The sequence below is a fragment of the Emiliania huxleyi genome, assembly GCF_000372725.1.
Source record: "Emiliania huxleyi CCMP1516 unplaced genomic scaffold EMIHUscaffold_1119, whole genome shotgun sequence".
Lineage (NCBI taxonomy): Eukaryota > Haptophyta > Isochrysidales > Noelaerhabdaceae > Emiliania > Emiliania huxleyi.
The window spans coordinates 1-10578 of record NW_005201677.1 but is presented as its reverse complement, the minus strand read 5'-3'; the positions used below and the strand labels follow the sequence as shown (position 1 = coordinate 10578).

Genomic DNA, 10578 nt, shown 5'->3' with positions numbered 1-10578 from the left:
CCGATCGCGTCCACGCGCTGGATGGCGGTGCGACACTTCCTAGACACTTCCTAGACACTTCCTGGATGGCGGTGCGACACTTCCTAGACACTCCCTAGACACTTCCTGGATGGCGGTGCGACACTCCCTAGACACTTCCTAGACACTTCCTGGATGGCGGTGCGACACTTCCTAGACACTCCCTAGACACTTCCTGGATGGCGGTGCGACACTTCCTAGACACTTCCTAGACACTTCCTGGATGGCGGTGCGACACTTCCTAGACACTCCCTAGACACTTCCTGGATGGCGGTGCGACACTTCCTAGACACTTCCTAGACACTTCCTGGATGGCGGTGCGCGACCACGCGGCGACGGGGTCTCTGTGGGAGTGGAGTGGCCGCGGGACGGGACGACGGGCCAACCCCGCCCCTCACCGCCCCTCGCCCCTGCCTCCCTCTCTCCCTTCTCTCTCAGGCGAGCGAGATGCCCGACGGCGAGTGGGCGACGCAGTACTGCCCGATTGGCATGCACTGTGGCTTTGCGAAGAACGGCTGCCCGGTCCGGCTTCCTAGACACTTCCTAGACGCGTCCTAGACACGTCCTAGACACGTCCTAGCCACTTCCTAGAACGGCTGCCCGGCCCGGGCTGCTCGCCACCCTTTCACTCGCCCCTCTCGAGGCGGGCGGCGAGGGCCCATTCCCGAGAGGAGAGGCGTCGACCGCCGGGGAGTACGCTCGCAGGTCAAGATTGAGCGGCTGGGCCGCTTCGACCTCAAGGGCATCACGAGCACGCCAAACTACCGCAAGAAGCTCAACGCCTTCTACCTGGGGCTCGTGGATTGCCTGCAGCGGCGGCTCGACCAACACGCGGCCGACACGGCCAACCTGACCGAGGGTCAGACGTACGAGATCTTCGACCTCGCGGGACTGGGCACGCACATGCTCACCTTCTCCGCGCTCAACTTCACGAAGGACGTGCTCTCCGCCTTCGCGACGCACTACCCGTCCTCCTTCCGCAAGGCGACCGTCATCAACGCGCCCGGCTTCGCCAACGGCGCCTGGCGGATGGTCTCGACGGTGCTGCCAAAGTCGGTCAAGGAGAAGGTGCCTCTGCCATGGCCGCCCTCCGTACTCACACGCGGCTCGCTCGAGTAGAGGAGAGGTCGAGGGCGAGAGAGGTAGACTGAGCCTCGCGTCCTTCTCGCGGCATGAAGGTAAACATCATGGGCGCGGACTACATGGACGTGCTGCGCGCGGAGCTAACCGAGGAGGTGACCACCCGCGCTGCGACCGCGCTCAAGCCCGCCGCGCGCACAGCGCTTCCTTGTGCCCGGCCCGTGAGGGCGTTGGGCTGAGCGGCGCCCCGCCCCCCGCCCCCCTGCCCCCCCACCGCAGGCGCTCTACTGGGTCGACGCGCCAAACGAGGAGCTGGTGCACGCGCCTCGCCGAGCCGGCGAGGCGGTGCCCGAGCCGAGAGAGGAGGCGGCCGGCGCGCCCGCGGTCGCCGCGATTGGCGACTCGCCTCGCGACGGCGCCTCCCCGTGAGGGCGGCCAGAGCGCCACCACCGGGCGCGGCAGCAGCTCGGGCTCCGTGCAGCAGCTCGGGCTCTGTCGCGCCGTGTAGCGTGGGCGGGTGGTGGTGGTGCGGTGCAGGTATGCGGCCGAGGAGGTCCAACGAGGCTTCTAGCGGTGCAGAGGAGGGTGCAGCCAGTATATGCCCGCCGCACGGCCCGGGGCTCGTTGGACTTGGAGGGACGTGTGGCTGTGCGGGGGGGCGAGGTGCGCCGACGCACGTAGTTGAAGGCTGTTTAGGTGGTTGCGCGTTGCGCCAATGCGTGGCAATGAGCACATTTTGTCTCGCTGACCCGCGAGCCGGGTATGCTCAATCGTGTGCGAGCGCGGGGGCGCGGGCGCGGGCGGCGCCGCGCCCATTAAGCATTACTCATTACATCCATGTCGTGTTAGAAAAACAGTGCACCGCGGCGCGTGCCGGTTAAGGTTGCACGCAGCCCAAATCCCGCCGGCGGTGGCACAAATCCTCGCGCAGGTTGCCTCACCCGAGCACCCTCGACATCCACGGCGCGTGGCCTCGCTCCACGTCCATCCGCCCATCGCGGCTCAGCACGCGCGCCGAGCTGCCGTCGGCCGACACTTCGACAACGACGAGGGCGGGGATGGAGGTGACGTCGTACCGGAGGGTGAGCTCGTCGGCGAGGGCGCGCGCCTCGCGCGAGTGCGGCAGCGCCAGCCAGCGCATCCCCGCCTGCCGCGCGTACTCCCTCCGCTCGTCGCCAATCTCGTCCCACGAGACCAGCACCAACTCGAGACCGTCGGGCGGGGATGCGCGTGCGGCGGCCTCGTACAGCTGGACCAGCTTGGGCGTGAAGCGGCGGCACGGCCCGCACCACGACGCAGTGAAGTAGAGCCCGACCACGCGCCCTCGCAGCCGCTCCGCCCCCGGCGCATCGGCCGCCGCGCTACCAGTCGCCGGTTCGAGGCGTGAGCTGCCGAGCACCTCACCCCACGGGACTGCGGCTGCGGCACGCACCGCCGAGGCTCGCGCGCCGCGCACGGCGGCCTCTGTGTCCGAGACCGCCTCTGTGAGGCTCCGCAGCTCTGCCGGCCTGACGCCCTGACGCTCCTTCCACGAGTTTGCGGCGGACGCGAGCGAGTCACTCAGCGCGGCCTGGCGCCTCGCCAGCTCGTCCATGGCCGTGACGCCGGCGTGCTGCCGCCAAGCAGAGCGCGCACACCGCTGCAGCATCTGCGGAGGATCGCTCAGCACCGCCCGCGCGCGGAGGGCGGCTTCACGCAGCTGGACGGCGGCGCGCACGTCGTCGTCGGCGGCGGACGCAGCGTGGCGAGGACGAGCCGAGGATAGCGTCGCAGCGGCCGCCGCGGCGGCCGTCGCAGCGGCGGCAGCTCGAGCAGTGCGCATACGCAACTCGGAGCTGTCTCTCAACTTCTTGGCGAAGCCGCGGTGGCTTGTTCACAGCCTTGTGATCTGTGATCTGTGAGGGTCCGCCCGCAGGCGCATTTTGTATACCGAGGCGGTGCCCGGTGCCGAACCTGTCGGACCTTAAGACAGCGTTGTAGATCCCTGGGCGAGGGTGGTGGCGTCCCCGTCGGGAGGGGCTGTCTGGCGGAGGAGAGCAACCAGGTGCCCGGCGGCGTCCCGCCACATCCGGATGACCTCTCCTCCTCGTGCCAGTCAGCCCCGTTGGAGGTAGGCCGCTCGTCTAGCCAATCAGCCTTAAGCGAGCGGCCTGGCCGTTGGAATGGCCGAGAGTGTCGGCCGGCCGTTCGGTCTCTTCCCCGGGGGGGGCCTCAATGACCTAGTTGCCCGGCCGAGAAGGGGAGGACGACTGTCCCTGACGGCGAACCTCAGTTACGAGCCGCCCTCCCCTCGAGACGCGAGGCCAGCGCACTTGGGGCCGAGCCCCAGCGTGCACCGCCCCACACGCCTCACGCGGCCTCTGGCTGGAGCGGGATCGCAAGCGAGTCCCCCAGGCCGGCGCGCGTCTTCCGAGGGAGGAGCGGGAGCGAGGGACCTTCTTAGTTGTCCGGCATGCAGGCGCATGCACGGCCGTTCAGAAATTTTCCCAGCCGTTGGAATGGCTGCGCTCCCGCCCCTCACCGGGCCGCGAACGGGTAGTAGACGTTGGCGCCGAAGAGGGAGGAGTCGCCGAAGGTCGGGTAGTCGTCGGTCATGCGGGGGGAGGAGGAGTCGGCGAGCAGCAGGGAGGAGAAATGCCTGAGAGGGTGGGGGGGAGGCGTGAGGCGCAAGGTGAGGGGCGTGGGGGCGCGGGGCGCGGGGCGTGCGTGGGACGCGAGGCGTGAGGCGCAGGGCGTGGGGCGGGAGGGCGCGGGGCGCTCGAGTGAGGGCAGGGTGTGTTGTGTGTGTGTGTGAATGTGTGTGTGTGTTGTGTGTGTGTGTGTGTTGGTTTGTTTGTGCGAGGGCTGGGCAGGGCAGGGCAGGGCGGCGGCGAGCGGCGAGCGGCGTCGGCGAGTTCGGCGACGAAGAGAGGCGATGGTGACGTACACGGCGGCAGTGTTCACGGCAGCAGCGCCGGTGGCGGCCCCGCGCAGCGGTGGCGGCGCCCTGAGTGAGGCAGACTGCCCTGCACAGCCTGCTGGGAATGCTCCCGACGAGCGGCGCGCCATGCGGGCCCGCCGCGGGCGACGCGGGCGGCGAGCCGACACGCGTGTCGCCGGCGTAGACAGCACTGGCGAAGTGAGGCGGCTGGCGCCGGCCCCGGAGGCGGCTGCAGTAAGAGCAGCGAGGCAGAAGTCACTGTCCATAGCGTACTTGAGCAGGCTGCCATCGAGCAGCGCGCAATGCGGGCCTGCCGCCGGCGACGAGATTGGAGAGCCGACAGGCATCGAAGGGGTAGGTACTGAGGAGGGCCATCGCGCCCGAGGCGGTCCGCGCCGGCCCTGCAGGCCGTCTCAGAGAGCCTGGCGAGGCTGTACAGAATGCCGAGAGCATACTGGGCAGGCTGCCGTCGAGCGACGAGCCATGCTGGCTCGTCGCAGGCGGTGAGGTCGAGGAGCCGATCGGAGCGTCGCAGAGGCTGCCGACCACTGCTGTTCGCCCTCGGGCCCAGGGGTGGAAGGCAAGCTTCCTGGCGTTTCTGGCGAGCGTCCAGACGTCGCAGAGCATCCGGCAGGCGCGCAGCGACCCAAATTTTTGCTCACCGCACGGCCGTGCGAGCCGTCGGTCGGTGGTGATGGTCGGCGTCGGCGCGCGCCGCCCAACGCGGCGGCGGTGGGCGTCATGTGGCGGGCGTGGGAAAGAGCATTGTCCGAATTGCGGCGGACGTCCTTTCACCTCACAGCCTTGTTATGAGGAAGAAAATACGTCCGCTGGCGCTATGTGAACGCATAGCGCCAGCCTTGTTAGAGAATTTTACGACGAAACTCTCTCGCACGACACCGGGTACGGGACTGGCACTACAAAGGACACAGCAGACGGCCCCCTCATGTTATTGAGAAGGAAATACGTCCTTCACACAACAACACAACCCCGGGACCCAAGACGCACAAGCACAGACAGTCGGCTTGTTCACAGTACACAGATAGGTTGATAAGAAACAAATAAACCATATTGCAGACAGTGAGGGTGTGAGAGGCGGACCTATAGGAAGAAGGTCCTACATCTCTTTACCACCCCTGACCGAGCTCCCGCTCGACAGAGCTTGGTACGATTTCTAGCAATGCTCTCCGTCCTCGACATTTGATGTTGTCTGTAGGCCCGGATGTGATGTGTGTGATCTGAACTGCCCTATTGATCTCTGAACACAGATTAGCAGCCCGTCGGCACGATGACGTCGCCCTCAAACCCGTTAAATGATGACACCCCCAAATCCGCGGGCCGCCCCTGCACGACATCCACCTGCACCACCTCGATCTTGTGCAGCTCGGTGCTCCCGTCCCTGGGCCCGCTTCCGTCGCAACGGCGCTCCTGCGCAACGGCGGCCATCCTGGCGTTGATGCGGTCCTTGAAGCCATCCGTGGCGTAGTAGCACTCGATGCGCCGCAACACCCGCTGCTGAAGGGCGGGGTCGCTACTGATAAAGCCGACCGCCACGTAGCCGCGCAGAGCGTCGAGGTTTGCCGGCTCCATGTCGTAGCCGCTAGCCCAGTTGCAGTTGCCATTGCAGATGCCTGTCACTGGGTCACAAGCTCCATCCCCATAGCTCAGGCAGCCGGCGGGCTGGGGACAAGAGTCGCAGCAGATGCGGCACGCATTGCGGAACGCTTGGTCGAGGCACTCGTTATCGCAGACACGCCCGAATGAGTTCGACGAGAACGTCTGGATACACGGTTGGCTATTGGAAGTGCCACACGTCCAGGGCGCGTGTCTCGCCTTGTACGCCTCATTGTAATCGCATTGGCTGCTGGCTGTGTTCGTGCCCACCTGTGGCGTCGGGACAACACTCGCGCCGTACCTGTCCTCGCACTGCACAGTTAGATGCCAGAGGTTCACCTTTAGCCCACCAAACGCCCCATGCGTTTCGTCCACGAGGTAGTCGCCAACCTTGCCCCCAGTAGGGTCGAGTGGGTCGAGCGGCAACGCGTTCAGCCCCTCGAGGATGGCAGGTTCCAGAATGTTCTGAGCGAAAGGTCGGCCGCCTCCGTTTGCAGCAAAATTCGACCCCGCATAAAACTTCGCTGTGAGCTCCCCTGGCTGTGTCTGCGGGTCGGGCGCTGGGTCGGTTGTTGGCGGGGTGCAAGGGGTGCCATCGGGCGGATTCAGGAGGCCAAATTTGAGGAATAAATCGGCAAAGAGGATGGTGGGGTTTACGATGCCGCTGATCGCAGGCGTGCACCGCTTCTCGAAGCAGTGGTTCCGCGTCTCCTCGTCCACGTAGTTGATGCCACCACTGGCTAGGTAGTCGGAATTGAGTATCGTGATGCAGACAAAGCTAGGTCCGAGGGTAGGATAGTCGGAGTTCTCGGTCTCTGTCATGTAGCCGATGCAGTCCAGGTTCGCGCTGCACTCCGCCTCGCAGTCGTGGTGTGTGCCGTCGTTGGCGGGCGGCGAGGCCAGGGGGAACTGCCATGTGAACGCCGGATTCCACTTGATGCGGGCGCTGTCGTCGAAGCAACGCTGAAGGTTGCGGCTTCCTGCCGGCTGTTGCATCTCCTCAGCCTTGCAGGCCGGTTCGAGCGCATCGGCAAAGGGGTCGGAGAGGCAGTAGCCGTTGCCCACCAGCGCGTAATCGATTTGGCATGGGGCGACCACGCGAATCACGGGGAGAGAGTCGAACTGCACTTGGCTGTGACCAGGCAGCTGCTGCAATATGTCGGCGAGCAATTGGTTGGTGGTCTTTTCGTAGACATCGGTCGCGCTCGGCCAGTCGGGAGATGTCACTGTCACCTTGTATTTGTTGCTGCCCAGGTCCTCGAGGCTGATCTGAGCCAGTGTGAGGCTGATACCGGAGCCGGCGTACGCCGCTTGCACGGCACTTTTAAGGTCCGCCGTGGTCACAGTCTGCAGCTCTCGCCTCCGCCCTTGAGTGAGAGAGACCTCGTAGGTGACGGAGGTGGTCATGTTGGAGGGCGGCGAAAACGCGTGTGTGATTACTAGCGGCGCTGGTGGAAGGGTGACCGGGGCCGCTGTGGTTGATGGAGCAGATGGCGAGGCCGTTGGCGAGAGGCTGGGGGAGGCGGTGGGGGTGGCCGATGGTGCTCCCGTCGGGGCCGGAGGCGGTGGGGAGGGTGGTGGTGGCGTCGGAGGCGGCGGTGTGGGGGGCGGCACTGACGGCGGCGGGGACGAGGGCGGTACCGACGGCGGCGGGGACGAGGGCGCGCACCCGGTGCAGCCAGAGCAGCCGTTCCAGCTGCAGAGCATCTCCCACGGGTCCGTCTTGACCGCACAGGAGGGCTTGCACGCATTGCACTCGCCTCTGCAGGCCGAGCAGCCGTGCCATGAGCACTTTATCGACCATGGTTGCGTCTTGGTCTCACAGAATGGCTTGCACTCAGACTCGGCGCCGCACTCGGAGCAGCCGTTGCAGCCCGCCCAGGTGCACTTGTCATCCCAAGCCTGCGTCTTGGCCTCACAGAATGGCTTGCACTCGGACTCGGCGCCGCACTCGGAGCAGCCGATGCAGCCCGCCCAGGTGCACTTGTCATCCCAGGCCTGCGTTTTGTCCTCACAATACGGCTTGCACTCCGGCGCAGGGAGAGAGCACTTGGAGCAGCCGTTGCAACCCCTCCAGGTGCACTTGGCATCCCAAGCCTGCGTCTTGGTCTCACAGAATGGCTTGCACTCGGACTCGGCGCCGCACTCGGAGCAGCCGATGCAGCCCGCCCAGGCGCACTTGTCATCCCAGGCCTGCGTCTTGTCCTCACAGAACGACCTGCACGCCGGCGCGGGAGGGGACGGCGGAGGAAGCATGCACTCGGTGCAGCCGCCGCAGCCGGCCCAGCTGCACCGGGTGTCCCAGGGTTGCGTCTTTGCTGCACAGAAGCCCTGGCATTGTGGCGGGCTTGCAGGCGGGACGTAACATTCGCTGCAACCGTAGCAGCCATTCCAGGTGCAGAGCGACTCCCACGGGTCGGTCTTCTTCTCGCAGAAGGGATTACACTCGCCAGTCACCCCAATAAGCTGCAGCAAAGCAAGGAGGGGCGCTGCCCGTCCGGCTCTGCTGCCCAGCATCGGACAGCGACGAGAAGTTGTGTGTGTATAGGCCGGACGAGCGCCCGGCCGGCGAGACACACTTTACCTTCTCCCCAGCAAGCTAAAAGTAGAGCTCTATGCACCTTCTTCCCACTGATTCATTACACACCAAAAACGCGCGCGAAACTGACATTGTTGTAGGTCTATTGTTGGCAAATCAAGACACAGAGCTCACACAGAGTCACAGCGGGAGGAAAGCGGCGAGTCGCAATCAATTCCTGTGGGCTCCTTGTAATCTTCAAATTTTAGCATAGGCGGCCGCAATCCTCCGGCCAAATGGCTGCGACGGCTGTATGACAGCCATCATGCGGCCGGGCGGATGGCCGGGACACAGCCATCGCAGCCATCGGCCGGAGGATGGCTGCACTGGCTGGAAGGCAGCCAAAATGGCGCGTGCTTGCAGGGCGGAGTGGCTAGGATCCTGCAATTGCAGCCATCCGTGATAAGGATGGCTGGCACGCCTAGATCTCAGCCATCATCGGGTAGGAGTGTATGGCTGAGATCTAGGCGTGCCGGCTCTCTCCGCCTCACATGCGAGGAACTCGGAGGTTGCTCGGAGGTTACACAAAAACACTACTTTGCTGCCCGCGCCTCGCCTTCTCGTTTGCGCGGACCTCTCATCAGCAGTACCGCCAAGATGCTGCGTGCGTGCCAGTCGCACCGCGACTGCGGTCTCGGCGTGTGCAATCCGTGGCGCGGCTGGTGCGAGTGTCCGGTCGGCTGGCGTGGCGCAAGCTGCGAGCAGAGCCTGCTCCCGTCGTGCGTGCTGCCGTCTGGCGGCCACCTTCCCGTGCGCTCGTGGGTGCTCCACGCGTTCCACAACGGCCCCGCGCGTGATCGCTGGGACGACCGCAGCGCCATCGGCCCCGTGGCGTGCGAGTGCCTCGCGGAATGGGTCGCCGCGCCCTTCCTGCTTGAGCGCTCGCGGCTGAATGGCATGCGTGGCTGGACCACGCCGTGCATTTCGCTGGCCGAGTCGGGCTCGGCCGGCGGCGCGTCAAGCTTCGCGGAGGTGCTCGCTCGCCCCAGCTCCGCGGTGTGGCGCCGCTTCTCCTTCGCGGCGGCGCACGACACGCTCCGGCTCGGGCTGACGCCGTCGCTCGCCTCGCGTAACATGGACGAGGAGCTGCCGGCCGTCGCCGCCGTCCTCGCGCCGCTCCGCCAGAGAGCCGCGCAGATCCGGGCGGTCGTCGACCCCGCCGACGCGACAGCGGCCGACTCCTGCCTGCTCGCCGAGCCGCCGCGCCTCCTTCTCAACGGCAGCGCGCCTCCCCTCCCGCTCCTCCCGCTCGGCCGGTGCCCCCGCGAATGCGGCGGCCGCGGCTGGTGTGAGCCGGTGCCAGCGCCGGCGAGGCGACGCCGCCGGCCGTGGCTCTCCTCCACCGGCGCCTCGTCCGCCACCGCCGCGGCCCGGTGCGGCTGCTTCCTCGCAGGCGGCCTTCGGGCGGGCGTGGGCGGGCCGGCCTGTGACGAGGAGCTGCCGCGCCGCGCCGCCGGCCCGCTAGAAGATGGCGCCGCCGGGCCGGCGCCTCACTGGGGCCCTGCGTGCCCTGCCCGCTGCTCGGCGCGCGGCACGTGCGACTGGCAGGGCTTCTGCAACTGCGACGTGGGCTACTGGGGCCTCGACTGCGCCCTCCGCCTCGCCGCGGACGGCAGTCCCGAGGCGGGAAGAGTAGTAGTCGGCAAGCGCATTCATGACTAGCCCCGAGGCGGGATAGTCCCGAGGCGAGAGATGCGCTCTGCGACCCAGGCCACCCAGCACCAGGACACGTCCCTGACGCGTGCTCGGCCCGCCAGGTGGAGGCGCACTCCAACCGGACGCTCGCGCGGCGCGCGGCGCGGCGGAGGCGGAGGGAGGGCGACGAGCGGCGGGGAGGCGAGGCAGGGCAGGGCGCGAGCCGCCCGCCGCGCCCACGCGTGTGGGTCTTTGACATGCCTCCGCAGTTTCGGTTCGGCGTCGACTTCGCCGCTGGCTTCGACGCGAGGCTGCTCGACCGCTTCCTCTCCTCGACGCGGCGCGAGGCGGACCCGTCGAGAGCAGACTACGCGCTGCTGCCCGGCCCGCCGCTCGTCATCGACGGCCACCGCCTTCTCGCGCGGCTGTGGCACGTCCGCTCCCGCTCGCCGCTCTGGCGCGGGCACGCCGGCGCGCGTCACGCGATGACCCTGCTCACGGAGCGCGCGTCGATGGACTCGTTCCAGCTCTCGTACGCGGACCAGGACCGCTAACCCTAACCCTAACCGTAACCCTGACCCTAACCCTAACAGCTCTCTTACGCGGACCAGGACCGCGAGGAGTGGCCTGCGCTCGCGCTCGAGCCGCACGTCGTGGGCGTGCGCCGCGCCTTTGAGGAGCGGCTCCGTGGGGCAGGAGGAGGAGGAGGAGGAGGAGGAGGAGGAGGAGGAGG

The 10578-nt window shown here is 66.9% G+C and overlaps 4 protein-coding genes across 4 annotated transcripts; 2 read left to right on the top strand and 2 right to left on the bottom strand.

Moving 5' to 3' along the window:
- Nucleotides 1-21: 21 nt before the first annotated feature.
- EMIHUDRAFT_460415 (hypothetical protein) lies at nt 22-1917 on the top strand (the record flags this gene model as incomplete). Its single annotated transcript, XM_005791498.1, has 5 exons — nt 22-27; nt 457-540; nt 724-1086; nt 1197-1253; nt 1378-1917. The coding sequence occupies 5 exons, from the start codon at nt 22-24 to the stop codon at nt 1525-1527; spliced, it is 660 nt and encodes a 219-aa protein (XP_005791555.1). The 3' UTR covers nt 1528-1917.
- Nucleotides 1918-2122: 205 nt separating this feature from the next.
- EMIHUDRAFT_49035 (hypothetical protein) lies at nt 2123-2434 on the bottom strand (the record flags this gene model as incomplete). The annotated part of the gene is made up of 1 exon (XM_005791497.1): nt 2123-2434. A coding segment is annotated over one exon (312 nt), but the record flags the coding sequence as incomplete, so codon positions are not given.
- A 2853-nt stretch (nt 2435-5287) lies between these two features.
- EMIHUDRAFT_122096 (hypothetical protein) lies at nt 5288-8149 on the bottom strand (the record flags this gene model as incomplete). The annotated part of the gene is made up of 2 exons (XM_005791496.1): nt 5288-7145; nt 7302-8149. 2 exons carry the CDS (start codon nt 8147-8149, stop codon nt 5288-5290), a joined length of 2706 nt encoding a protein of 901 aa, XP_005791553.1.
- Nucleotides 8150-8807: 658 nt separating this feature from the next.
- EMIHUDRAFT_122095 (hypothetical protein) lies at nt 8808-10399 on the top strand (the record flags this gene model as incomplete). Its single annotated transcript, XM_005791495.1, has 2 exons — nt 8808-9842; nt 9968-10399. 2 exons carry the CDS (start codon nt 8808-8810, stop codon nt 10397-10399), a joined length of 1467 nt encoding a protein of 488 aa, XP_005791552.1.
- Nucleotides 10400-10578: the final 179 nt, after the last annotated feature.